At 43.5% G+C, this 16,290-nt stretch overlaps 2 protein-coding genes across 3 annotated transcripts; both read right to left on the bottom strand.

Moving 5' to 3' along the window:
• Positions 1-50: 50 nt before the first annotated feature.
• Positions 51-3,296, bottom strand: LOC146261110 (uncharacterized). The gene is made up of 5 exons (XM_084668725.1): positions 3,162-3,296; positions 2,471-2,758; positions 2,046-2,294; positions 1,743-1,844; positions 51-1,587 (listed from the first exon to the last, which is right to left on the bottom strand). Exons 1-5 carry the CDS (start codon positions 3,220-3,222, stop codon positions 293-295), a joined length of 1,995 nt encoding a protein of 664 aa, XP_084524851.1. The 5' UTR covers positions 3,223-3,296; the 3' UTR covers positions 51-292.
• A 2,700-nt stretch (positions 3,297-5,996) lies between these two features.
• Positions 5,997-15,940, bottom strand: LOC146261109 (uncharacterized). 2 transcript variants are annotated; one of them, XM_084668711.1, is made up of 15 exons: positions 15,771-15,940; positions 15,410-15,535; positions 15,061-15,153; positions 14,066-14,128; positions 13,795-13,953; positions 13,478-13,627; positions 13,184-13,342; positions 12,935-13,090; positions 12,634-12,758; positions 12,129-12,314; positions 11,640-11,793; positions 10,402-10,499; positions 10,006-10,065; positions 7,132-9,712; positions 5,997-6,159 (listed from the first exon to the last, which is right to left on the bottom strand). In XM_084668711.1, exons 1-15 carry the CDS (start codon positions 15,799-15,801, stop codon positions 6,146-6,148), a joined length of 4,155 nt encoding a protein of 1,384 aa, XP_084524837.1. In that variant the 5' UTR covers positions 15,802-15,940; the 3' UTR covers positions 5,997-6,145. The 2 variants fall into 2 exon arrangements, with proteins under 2 accessions (XP_084524837.1, XP_084524836.1); XM_084668710.1 differs by lacking the exon at positions 5,997-6,159 and having other exon boundaries at positions 6,166-9,712.
• Between the last annotated feature and the right edge of the window lie 350 nt (positions 15,941-16,290).

The following is a 16,290-nucleotide window of genomic DNA, read 5'->3' as shown; positions in this document are numbered from 1 at the left end:
GGTTAGTATCCAGATGCAATGCGTCTAAAATACATATAGCCTAGACAACATTCCTCCCACAAGCTCCCTTTTTATTCAAATCAATCTCTATCGCACCTGCATTGGTCTCCATTTGTTAGTTTGCACGTATGCAGGTAGGCTATACACTATTAACTAGTGTAACTGGTTTTGAATGGTCAAGAGCTGGTTAATAGGACCACTTGGGTAATGTAACAAAGTGTCCGATCACACAATCTTTATGTGGGGACAGTACCATCCTTATTCAAACTTCCATATATGACAGTGTCACCTGTCATGTAGGCCTAGCTGTATTATGTCTTACTGATGGCTTTGGGGGCACAGGTGGTGGGGAACGTGGGTTGGAGGGGGGAGGCAATGATTTGTGAAAGCTTTGTCTTTGTGAGCTGTTCTCCGAGGGGTTGGTGGTTTTTCCTGTTCCACAGTGAGTGCTGGCTTCCGCATCTGTCTGCTGCTCATTGGGCCTTAGTTCAGGCAACAGGCCCTCTCGCTTCTCCACACGTTCAGTTCCACCTCGACAGCTTTCCACTTTTTCTTCCCTCTCTACTTCAAATCCACCCGTATCCTGTGTTCTTACTTCCTCTTCATCTCCTTTCTCTTTATTTCCTTCCTCATGCACCCCCTTTTTATTCTCTTTGTCATCCTCATAAACCTTTCCTCCCTCCTCTCTATCCATATCCCCTTCATCAGAGTCTAAGCATCCCTTCTCATTACTCATCTCTCCCTTTTCTCCCTCATCCTCACCCACCTCCTTGTAATCTAAGCCTCCCTCCTCGATACTCAGTTCTCTCTTTTCTCCCTCATCCTCACCCACCTCCTCGTAATCTAAACCTCCCTCCTCGATACTCATCTTTGTTTTTTCTCCCTCATCCTCACCCACCTCCTCGTAATCTAAGCCTCCCTCCTCAGTACTCATCTCTCTCTTTTCTCCCTCATCCTCACCCACCTCCTCGTAATCTACGCCTCCCTCCTTGATACTCATCTTTGTTTTTTCTCCCTCATCCTCAACCACCGCCTCGTAATCTAAGCCTCCCTCCTCGATACTCATCTCTCTCTTTTCTCCCTCATCCTCAACTGCCCCTCTTGTAGCTGGAAACCAAACAGGTGACTCTTGATAACTTTGCTTCACATAGTTACCTGTATCAACGTCTGACTGTTTGTGCCCAACAAGCATTAGACAGGGGCCTCTGATGGAGCCAGGTTTTCGAGGAGGCTTCGGTGGGGGCTGTCCTCCAGGAGAAAATGGTAGGGCTTGTGTAACATTTGAATTCTGTGTTCCAGTTTTCTGCTCCAGCAACATCTGACGGTCCACATCCTCCATTGGTCTCGCCTCCTCGCTGTTCAGATCGACCTTGTTTACATCCTTGACATCATCTATTTTACTGGGCATACTTTGGGACCCCTTCCCAAATGGCTCCTGGTTTCTCTGAGCCACGTTTTCTCCTGGTCCTGGGATGAGGCTGTCTGCCTCAGTCCAGACTCGTCCGTTCTCGCCAGACTGAAGAACAGCAACATCTTGATGTTCCAACCTGCTTCCACCCCTCTCTCCACATTGGTTCATTCCTTTGCCTGGATGCACAAAAACACAGAGAAGGAAGGGAAGTCAGTTAGTAAGAGTTGTTAAACACAACATTAGAGTGATACAATATAACAAGTCTTATAGTAGGGGTAACACATTAGAGAGCAGATTGGTCTTGAATGCTTTTCGATGGAGCTCGGTTTACCTTTTCTTTTATAGACAAACACGCCAATCAAGAGACCGACAAGGCCAACCACACCAACAAAAACCCCAGTAACCACATTCACATAGGTTTCCCTCGACAGTTCTGCAACACACACATTATAATATGAATGCAAACATCTGAAGACTGTTATGAAAAGCATGTCCTATTTTGTCCTAAATGCATTCCAAACTCCACACATTAAATGTGTATTGTTCTCTAAAATATAAAGAGCTGATGTATAGCTTCAAAAAACCTATATGAAAAGGAAACTGTAATGCTCTGTTAAGTCTTGCCTTTAGTTACCTAAAGGTGGGCAGTCTTTAGTGTAGAATGACTGGGTCTTCTCACTGACAGGGTTTCTGGCCACACAGGTGTAGTTGTCTGAGCCTGAGGAATGACTGCTAAAGCTGGGTCCCCTTTCCGCTTGACTCCAAGTGGTCTCCTCCTGGCCAGGGCCTAGCCATTTGTACTTGACCTGTGGACCCCTTGCTCTGCAGCTCAGTGTAGCTATGGTGTTGTTGAGCTCACAGCTGATTTTAGGCTGCACAGGGTCTGTAAATGGACAATGAGTTTTTGACAGAGCAAGTTAGTTATGCATTCCTTCATATCTCCCCTCCTCTTTCCATTGTACAACTGTGGAAGTTAGAATATGATTGTATCTCAGGTCTCTCCTCTCAAACCTGCAAAACTGGTTTGATGTCAATGGTAATGTTGAAAACAACACTTACCCAAGACTTCTATGTTCTGCTTAAAAGTCTTTATTTGCCCATCAACCACTCCCTCTGCTTCATAGATACCACTATGTTGATCGGTCAAATTGTTGATGGTAATTTGTCCAGTCTCTGTATTTAATTCTGTTCTTCCCTTAAATTCTCGAAAGTGTTGAAAATGTCCTGTTGAATCCCATTCAACCGCCTTGTGACCATGGTGTTTCCAAAGGATCTCTTTTAACTCTCCTTTAAATTGAGGATTGATATCGAGATTTCCACTTGTAAGGGCATACAGGACGTCTCCAGCTAAAGCATGACAACACACCAAGGTATACATTCATTTTTTGATCAGTTAAAAGCATTTATTTCATTAATTGAAATGTTAGGCTACCCGCAAGCTAGTCTATTCCTGACACTGACAGTCTGTTAATACAACCGCATAGGCTTGCACTAAATTGTTAAGTTTTAGTCTCAAACTCATCTGAAGATAGACTCGTTTACTTAATGTAGCCTACGTAGCTACATTAAACCTACGTTTTTTTCTTCTTCGAAAGGAACATTTGTTGATCTAGAGAAAAATCAATGATTCAAGCTACTCGGACAGAGCTAAGGAAACTCCAGATACTGCGTCATTAGCAGACAAATATGGTCAGAAAGTCGAATGAATGACATTTCCCTTAAATCCAATATCCCAGGTGAGAAAACTTACCGATTAATTGTTCAAGTATTACACAAAAGAATAATACTCCCAAAATCCATTGGAAATTCATGATCTTATAACTTAAAGTGAAAATCACCGTAAAAACGTCTTGTAAACCTCATGACTATGAAGATAGCTTGGAAGCGGAAATCCAATTGAATCAGGTAATTTGCATGACTAGTCTTTGAATGAAATGGCACCTGGCCAGCTGCGGTTCTACACGTAAAGTGCCCTTATAAAAATGTCCCTGGCCCCCCGTAAATTTTTTAAACATTGTTTTTCTTCTACTAGTTGTCATCATGAAACGAGGAATGGACATTGCAGCCTTTTTTCCCCAGTAAATGAAAAAGAGAATGATATCAGGGTATTGACAGAGCTAAGGAGTAGTAAGAGGGAGAGCCAGAAATCATATATCAACCTGTATAAGAATGATTCTGTAACCAACCTGTATAAGAATGAAAATGTGAAAATCATAATTACAATTGTAAGTATGAGGGGGTGGGATGAAACAGAAATTGGCTAACTTAGTTACACTTTCAGTTGTATCCAGCATATAAGGCCTATAGTATAAAATTGAGTCTAGACTAGAGAATAACAAATCGCACACACAATTACATTTGCACAATCGTATTTAATTTCAAAATATCCCTGTAATCTTCCAGAAAAAAAGGTTTCATTGAAAGTGCAAGTGTGCTACATGGATATTCAACCCAAAGTGCTGCATTTTGGAATCTTAGTAGCAATGTAATATGTGTCCCCTTCCCCAAACAGTAGGACAATCTTAGTCAGATTGAGGTCCTGATGCAGTGCTTGGTGCTATGGTGGATGTTTGCCTTGCGGGCTGAAAATCATGACCCAGAAAACAACATTGTACCTACTCAACCTACCCTGTAACACAGAGAATCCAACAAATAAATAGCTAACCCAAATTGTTTTGACAGTCCTTGGAAGTGTTGGGCAAGTGCCACTTTGCTGGTGAGTTGTTTTCTATTTTAGAGAAAGGCAAAAACACACCACATTTTTTATGAATGATTTGTAACCACAACCCCACTTATATTCACAGATAAAATATATCAAACACACATAAAAAAAGAGTATCACACATTGTGCACGTCAAACACAGCAAATACATGTATAAATACGATATCTAATCATAAAAAGGTTTCACAAAGTGGTAGACAGCAGTAGAAAAGGTACAGGAACTGTTACAGCTATAGTGCACTCCTTTTTAACGTCCACTCCATGGACTCCAGAGATTTGTAGAAAAATAATCACACAGCCATTTTCAAGTCACTAAGGCAATCATTTGTGCAAGAATGGCATTGTGCAGAGCTACCCGTTGTATTTGAAATGAGATGGACAGTTTCTCAGACACTGCGGACCGTGCCAGTCCTGGCGGTTCAGAACTCTTTAACGACTTACAATTATTTCCTTTGTCCCACAAACCCACTCTTAGCATTCTAGAATCAACAGATAGTCAGTGGACTTTTCTGTTATTGCATTACAAAATGAGATAGGTGACCTTATTTCTGGGTATCCTGTGATGTATGTATTTTGTCCATCCACAAAACTTCAACCAATTATTTCTATGCAATATAAATGTTGTCTGTCGCTGAACCAAAACCATCTTCCTTCTTTTTATTGTCATAGTGGCCGTTATTATTGTTGTTGTCTTGAGTAAAAGTTTTGTGAGCTTGTCTGCTGGCTGTCGACATACACCCACTAATACATATGACGCAAACCAATATGTGAGGTCAACCTTCCTTCATTCCCCCAATGAGTTGCGTCACAATATGGTGCAAGTGGCAGAATGGGCACTTTTGGTGGCAGGGGTCTGAGCTTGTTGCTGACCCCCATTGGTACCAGAGTCTTTGCTCTCCAGGGCTCGTGAGGTCCCCTCGGCAGGCAGCTCTCCCCCCACCAGGCCCTCTTGTGAGGTTGCGTCTCTCTCAGCCACCTGCTTTGCCTTGGTGGAGGATAATCTCTTAAACAGTGACAGCTGAGGAGAGTAAGAGGACAGCGATGACTTGGCAACAGAATTCAGTTTACTAAACATTACTGCTAAAAAGTAACTTGAAGTTCCTTTCAGGAAATGTTAGCAATTTAGGATGGATTCACTGTACATGATAATCTGAAAACCCACAACATACCATTGTGATATTCTGCATAATTGTATGTGTTTTGGGATATTTGTTTTAGTCAACATTATGACTTGCATATTGGTCATTAGTTACCTATAACATGACATGAGTCTTGGCTATCAGGGCATAATTGGTGGGCATGCAATGTAGAGTTTAACCAAAAGGATGAATGGACCGTACTGTTACAAGGGTGCCCATATGCATATTGTTACGTATTTAACTATTCTCTTTATGTCCAAGCCATATGGTCAAAAACTCATGTCATGTAATTTCCTACTTTGCACATTTTCATTCTTGCTTGATTTGAATACACCCCTTCCACACTCCTAACCTAATTTACCTATACTGACGTCTCCTACACCTACCATAGATATCATATAATGCAAACAATCCAAAAATATAAGTAAATCATGTTGTTATCTATTTATTTACTAATGCAGTCCTTAATTCTGTGTGACGTAAAATCTACCTTTTTGTTGGTTGCTGGCTGGCTCTTTAATGTGTCACATGTTCCATTCATTGGTGAGAAGATAGGCTCAGTCATCTTTTCAGTCTCCAAACTGGACTCACCAAAGTTGTTAGCTGGCGACAAAAGACATAGTATAGTTAAAGAATCCTTCAATACCACAACATTGGGGGAGGGGGGGGGGGGGGGGCATTGCACAGGCAAAATGTTTAAACTAACCTGTCTTTTCACAATCTGGAAGACTCTCTTCTTTCACCTGTTTTGGTATTTCGGGTGACTGGACTGTCTCCACCTCCTCTGCATCGGTTTCCTCATCTACTTCTTCATCCTCCTCCTCTTCCTCCTCGGCTTCTTCTTGTTCTACAACTTCATCTCCTCTTCCAGCCTCAGATCTTAAATCCTGTCAGTGGAAACAGGGTTTGGAGAAAAACATTAGTATGAGAGCGGAAAAAAAGAAAAAAAAATAGCATTATGATTCTATTTTGTAGCAGAACACACTATGTCAAAAAGTCCAAGGGGTGTGAAAATGTAAGTTTCAAGGTAGAAAACACAAACACAAGGGAAAGAGTTCTAGGAGCGGGTCACTACACCAGTCACAGGAGGGGTGGCTATCACTAGGGGATGAAGCCTTTTAGGAAATTGAATGGGGACCCCACCTGAAGTAGATCACACAAATACCTTTGATGCAAACTGGTGTGTTTCCACAATTAGTTAGTAATTCATAAAGATTCCTGTAGAAACTACATATATAGAAATATGGAAAGATTTGGAATTTGATACTTTGACAATCATTTATTTATTAGACAATTTGACCCATGAAAAAAAGCGAATCTCAAACTATTCTTACTACAAAGCACACACCATTGACCAAGACCGTAAATAAAACCATTGCGATTGAGAACCAGCTGATTCTAAACTTAGCAGGAATTGCTCATTCAAATGCTATGTTACAATTGTTACAGGAATTACTTGGTGTGAAGGCAGAGGGATTGCTAAGTACACACAATTGTACAGTAGTAACATTAGCACAACAGTGACTTGAGCGGACTGCATGCTTCGTCAAGCTTTTGCATTTCGGGATGATTCTTTTTAGCTGCCATATGATATAAATACATTTCAGTGTATTGGTAAGGCAATGAGAAAAAGACAACGAGAATGTTCTGACAGGCAGACAGAAAGTATTGAGTTTGGATCAATATATCAGATAAAAGATAAAAAAACATTGAAACTGAGAATAATCGATTCACTGGTGCTTAAGTTTATCCTGAGACATGGTGGTCTGGTTCAGATCATTTTAGGTTAAGGTATTGTGGTAAGACATCCTCCCAGAACTGCTGGGAATCATGAGATTTATTAGCTGGCTGGCCCTTACCAGTAGGCTTTAGTTTGGTTTTAGCTTGAGACCTGACAGCTTTGGCATCAGAGGATTTGTCTCGTAGATTTTCTTTGCTTTTCTTTCCGACATCAGATTTTTTTTTCTTCCTTCTGTCATCTTCTTCCTCCTCTGCTTCCTCTTCATTTTCATCTTCTTCCTCTGCCTCCTCTTCTTCGTCTGCTTCACTTTCCATGACTTCCTCTTCCTCCTCCGCCTTCCCACTCTCATTTTCCTCCTCTTGCTCCTCTTGACTTTCTTCCTCAGCTACCTGGCTGGTCTCCTCTTCTCCCTCGCCCTCATCCATGTCACTTTCTACCTCTTCCTTTTCTTCTTCGTCCTCGCCTTCTTCGCTTGCACTGCTCTCTGCCTCCTCCTCCTCACCTTCCTCCTCATCACCTTTCTCCTCGTCACCTTCCTCCTCCTCACTTTCCTCCTCCTCCTCATCTTCCTCCTCACCTTCCTCCTCCTCCTCACCTTCCTCCTCCTCACCTTCCTCCTCTGTTTCATTATCTACCTCACTCTCATCTTCCTCCTCTGCAGACTTGTCAGACTCACTCGTATCCTCCTCTTCCTCGCTCTCCACCTCTTGCTCAGAAGACTCACCATCATCTTCCTCACTGTATTTTTCTTCCTCCTCAGAAGAAGAATTTACAGAATCACTATTCTCCTCCTCTTCCCCACTTTCTACCTCCCCTTCCCCACTCTCTAACTCCGCTTCGTCACTCTCCACCTCTTTTTGCTCAGAAGACTCACTATCATCTTCCTGACTCTGTCTTTCTTCCTCCTCAGAAGACTTGACAGAATCACTTTTCTCCTCCTCCCCTCCACTTTCAACTTCATTTTCGTTCTCCTCTTCTTCATCGCGCTCCTCCTCAGATTCAGATTCTTCCTTCATGCTCTCTGTCTCCCTTTCTGATGTCCCTCCACTTTCTTCCTCTTCCTCACTCTCTGACATGGCTGCACTCTCATCCTCCACCCCACTCTCTCCCCTCCCATCGCTATTCTTTCCCTCGTCTTCCGACGACCCACTAATCCCTTCATCCTCTTGCTCCTCCTCCATGGAGCTATCCTCCCTTTCCTCCAACTCTGACTGACTTTCCCGTCCACGCTCTGTCCCTGTCCCACTTTTGCCTTCCTCTCCTTCGCTACCTTCTCTTTCCGATATCCCTCCATCCTCATCCTCTCGCAGCAACGGCTCACATTCCTGACCATCTGTGAGCCTAGCGACAAATTCGCTTTCGTGTCCGTCCGTACTTTCTGCACTAGTTCCGACCCCTCCCTCGCTCTCATCTCCAGTGCGTCCACTCTCCTTCTTCACGGGTGTTCTATCGGCGCTTTGCTTGGACTCGTCCGAGGTCTTCTCCTCCTCCCCTCCACTACTTTTTTCCTGCTCTTCTCCCTTGTCTGGAGGATCCACGTTGGAGCTTCTCTCCTCGGTCACCTGCTCCGGGGAACCAGGTGTTATACTGATGCGACCAGCAGTCCTCTTGCCCAATTCAGAGTTTTCAGAGTCCAGTGAGTCACTCGTGGAGCTTCGGGCGTTGCCCGACAAACTTGGGTCCTTGACTTTCAGAGCCTGTGGGCTATAACAGGCTGACTCACTTCTTGGTGGTGAGCCAAAAGGGATAACGTCAGCCACAGCTCTCACCATTCTCAGAGAGCCCTCGAGACCTGGGTCTGATACAAGACCGGTCACCTGGGTGAGGAGGTTGCGCTGTGTACTGTGCTTAGGCGTGTTTCCAGATTGTTGGTCGTCCTTAGAGTTGATTGGTTTTGAGATCTGTGCTTTTGCATTTCTCTCATTTTTGGTTTTCTTGAGACCGTCAGTTACCAAGTGAGGTTTGTGTGGTTTAGCTGTTGCACCCACAGTGCCCTCTGAGAGCACATGAGGGGGTTTAAGGTTGCGGGCAGCCTTTTCTAGAACCTTTATGACTGGTGCACTCTTTATATCTCCATGTTGGCTTCGTACCATAACAGTTTTATTTTTCTCCTTGGACTTGACTTGTTCTACGTTTGACTTTTTTATAGATTTGGGGTTGACCTCTACAAGTGCCTTGGTGACCATGACACTTTGACCTCTGGATCCTACACTCTGCATTTGCTTCGGCTTGTAGTCAGCAATGGGTTTCCCTTTCACACAACTTCCTTTCTCCTCAACCTTAATGAATTTGCTTTTCCCCTCCCTGGATGCCACATGAGGACGCGGTTTCGACTTGGCCTTACTGACGTCCCCTACACTGACGGCCTGGGAGCTGGTGGAGTCAGCCTTCGTTTCTGTGGGGTTGATGGCCTGCAGAGCCATGATGAGGTTTTCCTTGCCCCTGCTCTGAGGTGCCCATGGCCGAGAGCTCTTGTGGTGAGGACTCTGTGCCTGAAAAGAATGAGCACTGGGAGTTCGGAGCAGCTCTGTGGGCAGTGCCTTTCGCAGGGTGAGCTCCGCCCTCTTGGGGGACGGAGAGGGTTTGGGGGTGTGCTCCTCTGCTGGGAGTTGGGTTTCTTTACTATTTTCTCTTTCCCCACCCCTCTTTTTCTCCACCTCGCCATTATTAACATGCCTTCTTGCAAGCTTACCCTTCCTCTATCCCGGCACCAGAAAGCATAAGATGGAAAAAGGGACAGCGTTAGAAGAAGGAAAAAAAGAAAGAGTCAAACCATGCAGAGACGGGAGAGGGCAGAACTTGATGGTAACATGAGAAAAGGTAAAACAGTGGTACATAGTGAAAGATGTGTCCAAACATAAAAGCAGAGGTTTGACCAGCATGATGTGAATGGGAGATGATGCTCTGAATTTTTAGTTTAACTTGGTTTAGTATTTGCCATAAAAGGCCATTTGTAGCTTCTCTAGTATTATAAAGAGAATCTTTCTCTTACCTTCTGAACAGGAGACAACATCAATGTCTTGTCACTGGGGTCCATTTTCATCACGTGAGTCTGAAAGAAACAAACTTAGTTTAAACAAAAAAAATCTATCTTCAATTGGGAGTAGTTAATGAGTATGGGATGAAAGTAGACTAAAGTGAAACATCTTCGGAATCATATTACTGTAATTGTAAGGTATATCTAATTTGATCATTGCCAATTAAATCTTGTACATAAAATTTTCCAAACTGAAAAATTGAAACAATTAAATTAAATATACATAATTAGACAGATTCCAGTCTGGATGGAATTTGGGACAGTTTGGTAATGAACATACCAATTGCCTATACCTTTTCTCAAAGCAGGAGTAAACAAGCATTGACTGAGCAGCGACTGGCCAACACTCACCATGTTTAAGAAGTCAGTTGTGTCTCCCAAGTCTTTGACGCTAATGTTGTCCGTTAGGTTGTCCACAGGACAGTCTCCCTCCTTTGCATTTCTCCTCTCTTTCCAAAGAGTTACACAAAGACAGATGATTTAAAATCCCTAATCTTTTAAGTAATTCAATTTTAGACTGCCACTATCAGCAAACATTTGGTGGAGTTCACATTTGGAATAGCAGATCAGGGCAGATTATAATTATGCTACAGTTGACACATATCAACAGGTGGTACTGCTCTGGACAGTGATGTTGACCAGTGTGGGGGGAACATAATATTATTACTAAAGTGAGTAACAAAGTAATATAACGCGTTAATTTTTGACATTGAGTAATATTATTACAGTTACTTATTTAAGTAACATGCGTTACTTGTCCAAGTTACTGCATGAATTCAACAAATGACTTAAATAGCCCTATAAATACAGATTGTTGCCTAAATGACACTTCTTGGGCGCAGTATCCTGACAGTTTGACTTTGATTCACGCTGCAGGCAAACACAACAGCAATCATGGGCGCAGAACGTATTACGTTTTCGGCATGGAATATTCACACTATTTTGCTTCCATTGAAGATATTGGAAGAAACATTCAAGTTAAATGCAAACTGTGCCCCAACAAAATGTTATCTACGGCACTTCAAACTTCTCGAAAGTGTCCAAAGAGAAACAAAGCTGGAAGCTAGCGAAAAATCCACAAGAGAGATGGCGACCCGTTTTCACAACTCCCTACTAAAAGTAATAGTAAAAGCAGAGTGCGAATTATACAATGACAATCGGGGGGGGGGGTCAACTTCTTCTCCAGGGTGTAAAGTAATATTTACGATTACAGGTAAGCACGATATATAAATGTGTTGACCCCCCCAACCTGTTGTGTTGACCTATCTTTTTTTTTTTTTTGGGGGGGGGGGGGGGGGGGGGTCCCAGTCTTAATTAGGGAGGTAAACCCCCCCCCCCCCCCCCCCCCCCCCCCCCCCCGGTAATTCGCACACTGAGTAAAAGTAATATAATAAGTAATAATATTACTTTGTACAGAAAGTAATAGTGTAACTTAATCACACTACTTTTACTGAACAGTAATAAGTAATAAGTAATATTATTACTTTTTTGAGTAACTTCCCCCAACACTGATGTTGACTTATTGGAAACCTTAGAAAGCTCCTTGGTGAAGAGTGAGGGAGAGACATAGTGAGATGTTCTGTAGGTACCCTTCTGGTTTGAGCCCGTGCTCCTGTGTTGGTGAATGTCGTTGTGCACCTTTCTGTGGGCCAGCTGGCTGGACACTAACAGGGGGTTGAGGTGGCCGGACGTCAGGCTGGGCAGGGTGTGGAACATGGAGCCAAACTGCTCGGGCGAGCGTTCCTGGGAAAAGGACACAAGCTCTCAGACCTGCTGTGGGGAACTCAAAATGTCACCTGACTTGACATGATATCTAAAAAGCTTTAAGTATAGAATAAAGGGATGTTAATCCCGTTTGTTGGCGTTGTCAACTCTCAGTGGCCCACTTGTGGACAACCTGATAGCTACTGCTATAAGGGACCCAAAAAACTGGATTGACATCAAAGGGAAAAAAATACAACTACCATAAAGACCACGTGTACAGTTACACAAGGCCATGTTTGTAATTAAAACGTCTACAACCAAATGCATCAGTGGTCTGACTCAGTGCCTACTGGGCCCTCTGTGCCAGTACCCACCCTCTCTCGCCTCCTGACCCTAGCAGAAAGGCTCCTGGTGAGGCTGGTGGACGTGTCTCCTAGCAGCTCTGTGTAAGACTTCTCCAGGTAGTTCTCTGTCACGTCATCCTCCTCCATGGTCACCTCCCCACAGCTCTTGTCCCTGTACCTGGCCAGCACCAGCATATGACAGCCACCGCAGGTCACCTGGACAACACACGCGCATGGGAGGTCACACAGGCGTGCGTGATCGTCGTCTGCCGGTCAGGAGACACTCTCTCTGGATAAGAATGTCTGCTAAATGACTAAATGCCTTTCATGACAACAATTTAGGTAAAAGGAGGAGATGTTTTAATTGTTTTTTTTGGTTTGTTACGGGCAAAGAAGAAGGCACTTTTCAGCAATGACTTTGAATGAACGATAGATCTCCATTTTTACTTATGTATTACATGATCCTGGGGTTGGGTTTAAAATGTTATTAAAAAAAATATATAATATGGTAAATAGTCATCTTTTAAACACATACCGCTTTGACATTGTACTTGAGGAAGCGCGAACACAAAGTGGGTTTGAACTGATTGGTGAAATTTTCTTCTCCAAGGCCCAGCTTCCCGTGTCTTCCGTCCCCAAACGTGTACAGGAGGCCACTGTCTGAGACCATGGAAACCACAGGTCAGTCACACTGCAACACAGCCACATCACCCACACAACGCACATGTACGGACCTGCCATCGACTCAAATATCTCGCGCCCATAATATAGAGCGACGGCGGCGCGCGTGTGTGTGTCGTTTCTTGGCTCGTGGGAGTTGAACGGTGCTGGCTAACCTGTGATCACGGCCGTGTGGTTCTCCCCACACATGATGTGTTGGACCCGCCCCTTCCTGAAGTGCTCAAGAGCTCTGGGAAGCCGCGCCTCAAAGATAAATGTTCCGTGGCCCAGCTGGCCAAACTGGCCCAGGCCAAACGTGTATACGTCCTCCTCTGTGGGGAAACCAGGTGAAGAAATGTCCCAATGTCAATATATCCCGGAAAAGATTTAAAAGATATCACATTTTGTTTTGCCGGCTTGGCTACCTGTCAGTGCCACGGTGTGTCCACCTCCACATGCCACTTTAATGACTGGCTGTGTGATGCCCCTGACCAGCTGGGGGAGACGGTGACCAGACAGCTGGTCAGTGGTAAGCCCCAGTTTTCCGCTGTCGCGCTCACCAAACGTGAACAGCCCACCGTCCACTGAAAAAAGGGAGCGAAAAATGATGTTGTTTTCATTTACCCTCCAGTCAACTAGTCTTGGCACAATGTTTTCCTTGGCTAATGAGTCAGATGTGTGTCGACTAAGTAGCAGACGAAGAAGCTAATGAAACTCACCTGTAACAAAGGCTGAATGGTAGTAACCACAGGCCACCCAGGATACGGCATAGCCCACTGTGACTTCCTGGGGGGTTGTGACATTGGTCTCTTTACCCAGGCCAATTTGGCCTTCAGCATTATCTCCCCACATGAACAACTTCCCACTCTCTATGAAAAGGGGGTGAATAAATATACTACTTTATACTACATTCTCAAAGAGCCTTATGGGTTGGGATAGCAATTAATATTGGTTTAACAGTGAAGAAGTACTACTGCTTTATGTTTTAAAAGCATTACAAGTGAATGGTTACTAGGCCAGTACAAAGGGATCTTACCAGTCAGAGCAGCAGATGTGTTTGAGCCAGCAGCAAGCATTTTGATTGGTCCGTGTGTGCTTAAGAAGTTTACCAGCTGAAAGGCAGTCCTCTCTTCATAGTCCCCCAGGCCTAGCTGACCCTCATTGTTTCCGCCAGAGGTATAGACATGTCCCCGAGCTGTGGAAACACACATGCATGCTCACGCTTCAACTTCTTGAGGAATAAAAGCAACAGGATATCATCCAGATTTTTCTTTGGTTATATAAGGTTATATACATCAAGGACTTACATGTATAAACAATGGTGTGGTTTCTCCCACAAGCCACCAGCCTCACCTTTTCAGCCTTCAAAGCTTTGAAGGACAAAAAACAAACAACATATTTTGAAACACTGATGGAGGGTTACAACAAAACATTTGGAGTGTGAACGGCTTTGTGAACCATTGTCTGCTGCAATAACTACTACAGTGTTTCCACTACCATTGTTTTGGAGGGGCTGCCAGACCCCCCAAAACGACATCCCGTCCTCCTAAAAGAATGGCAAAATATTTCAAAAACGGACGCGCGAGATAAAGATGTTTTCACACAGCCTGCACAGGCAATTCTCTTCTTGATCGTAAATTAAATTAATATGCGACCAATTTTCACGCAACGTTATTTACACCTAATCGCCTGTCGAATACACTTGAGATCCAATAAGAGTAACTACATTTGAGCGAATTCGCCTATTTGCTCCTCGCGAGCGGCTCCGTGTGGTGGTAGTAATAGGGTTTACTTCCATGCATATACTGTGATAGCTGTGTTATGCTAGCTGGTTTCTTTCTGACTGGCAATATACTTACGTTGCCCGTGACAAATGATATAAACGCATACAATATATTCGCTTCTCTGGCTAGGCAGCTGTTTGGGTAACCTGTTTGCGCTGACAGGTATATCTCAAACTGATGGGCCTGTCATTCCATTGAAAATGAATGTGTGGCAAAAGTTTGATCTACCGCCCTCCCTGAAAAAAACATCCTGAGGAAAACAATGTATATTATCGTATCGTACCTAAGGTATATTTCACTTCAGGTGGTGCCTAATTTCATTGTGTATCCTACACATTATCATCATCTTGCGATATTGCTCTATAGCCCTTGCTTTGCCTCGTGCTCGGGAGATTAAACTAGATTGTGGACCCCTCGAGATGTCTTATCTGGTACTTAAATAGTTAACTGCATCACCAATTATGAAGCACTAACACATTGCTTTGAACCAGATTGTGAAGAATTATAGTCAGACAAACCTTTCACGCAAGTGGGCTTGTTCACGGACGTCTTTGATCCCAAACCAAGCTGACCCCAGTTATTGCTGCCAAACATGAAAAGCTTTCCATTTTCTGTAGGAAAACATATGACACTTTTTTCAACATGACAATTTTTGAAAGTGGCCAAGATAGTGGTTGAGTCATAAGCTATTTCGTCTATTTCACTGGTTTTACGTGCCTGGACCCTTTTGGGGCAATGAACACTTTTAAAAGGGTTAATTTGCTCTAGGGAAACGTCACTTGCTTAGCATCAGGTGTGTAAAATATTAATATTTCTACATTGTATAAATGCAGTTAGTTGAAGGATCTGTCTTTCTACTACCCTTACCTGTAATCAATGCTGTGTGTTCATCCCCACAAGCAATTTTTAGGGGTGTGTCATTTTTCAGCCAAAATTTACTGGGAATGTTGTCAGCAAATTTGCTTTTTCCGAAGGTAAAGACTGCTCCCGACTCTGAAACGCCATTTAAGAAACAGGGTTACATCTAGCTAGACTGGAGACTTTATGTTGTCTTGTGTTGTCTATCTGGTAACGTTTGGTTTGTTATCATGGAAACAGGGATAGCTAGATAGCAAGCGTATTCATAAAGCATCGGTAACTTTTAAAATTAGAGCGCAGTCTAGCTGACTTTAGCTTAGTACTGTAGCTGACAAGTTGTTATGTGTGTTGGAATTCTGTAATGTATTACCAGGTATATCGTCCACCGCCTCCCCGGCCATAGTTGTAGTAGTAATCCTAATCGGATTTGTCAACACTATTATCTAGCTACTGTAGCTAGACAGCTAGGATAGCTGTATCATTGTGTTGGCAACTGTTGGTCGGGTACTCGGAGTAATCTTCTTCTTTTAATTTGATTGGCGGATCGCAGCCAATTTAAAAGAGCGGACACCGCCATCTACTGTGCAGGAGTGTGTAGGCAGTCACGGCCTGACACCTTACTCCACAACCCGAAGCTTCTAAATTCATTTAGCTACAATACTCAAACTTTGACTCTAACTTCCTTGGTGACCTCTCCGTCGGGCCAGATACCTTTGAACTGTGATTAAAAATAATACCAAGGCTTTGTGAATATCTGGTAGAGGTTGTGGAGGAGATATAGAATTTCGGATCTGTTGTGTTCCAGGTCAGCAGGTGTATGTTTTTCACCCTTGTCATATTTAAGTCCAAGCTGTAGCAGGGGAGATTGTTGCGTGATCACTTGTTTCAGG

The sequence above is a fragment of the Hypomesus nipponensis genome, chromosome 12 (genome assembly GCF_054491055.1).
Source record: "Hypomesus nipponensis isolate SF chromosome 12, ASM5449105v1, whole genome shotgun sequence".
Lineage (NCBI taxonomy): Eukaryota > Metazoa > Chordata > Actinopteri > Osmeriformes > Osmeridae > Hypomesus > Hypomesus nipponensis.
This window is presented reverse-complemented; position numbering and strand designations above follow the sequence as displayed.

Bases quoted from the DNA above. Each gene is read 5' to 3' on its own strand.
- LOC146261110 (XM_084668725.1), bottom strand. From the start codon at position 3,222: ATGAATTTCCAATGGATTTTGGGAGTATTATTCTTTTGTGTAATACTT. The intron at 2,295-2,470 runs GTAAGTGTTGTT...GTCCATTTACAG, and splicing joins GCAGAACATAGAAGTCTTGG to ACCCTGTGCAGCCTAAAATC. The intron at 1,588-1,742 runs GTAAACCGAGCT...TTGTGCATCCAG, and splicing joins GTTTGTCTATAAAAGAAAAG to GCAAAGGAATGAACCAATGT.
- LOC146261109 (XM_084668710.1), bottom strand. From the start codon at position 15,801: ATGGCCGGGGAGGCGGTGGACGATATACCTG. The intron at 14,129-15,060 runs GTTTGTCTGACT...TGTCCTTCAAAG, and splicing joins CAAGCCCACTTGCGTGAAAG to CTTTGAAGGCTGAAAAGGTG. The intron at 10,500-11,639 runs GTACCTACAGAA...CTCTTTGGAAAG, and splicing joins CACGGGCTCAAACCAGAAGG to AGAGGAGAAATGCAAAGGAG.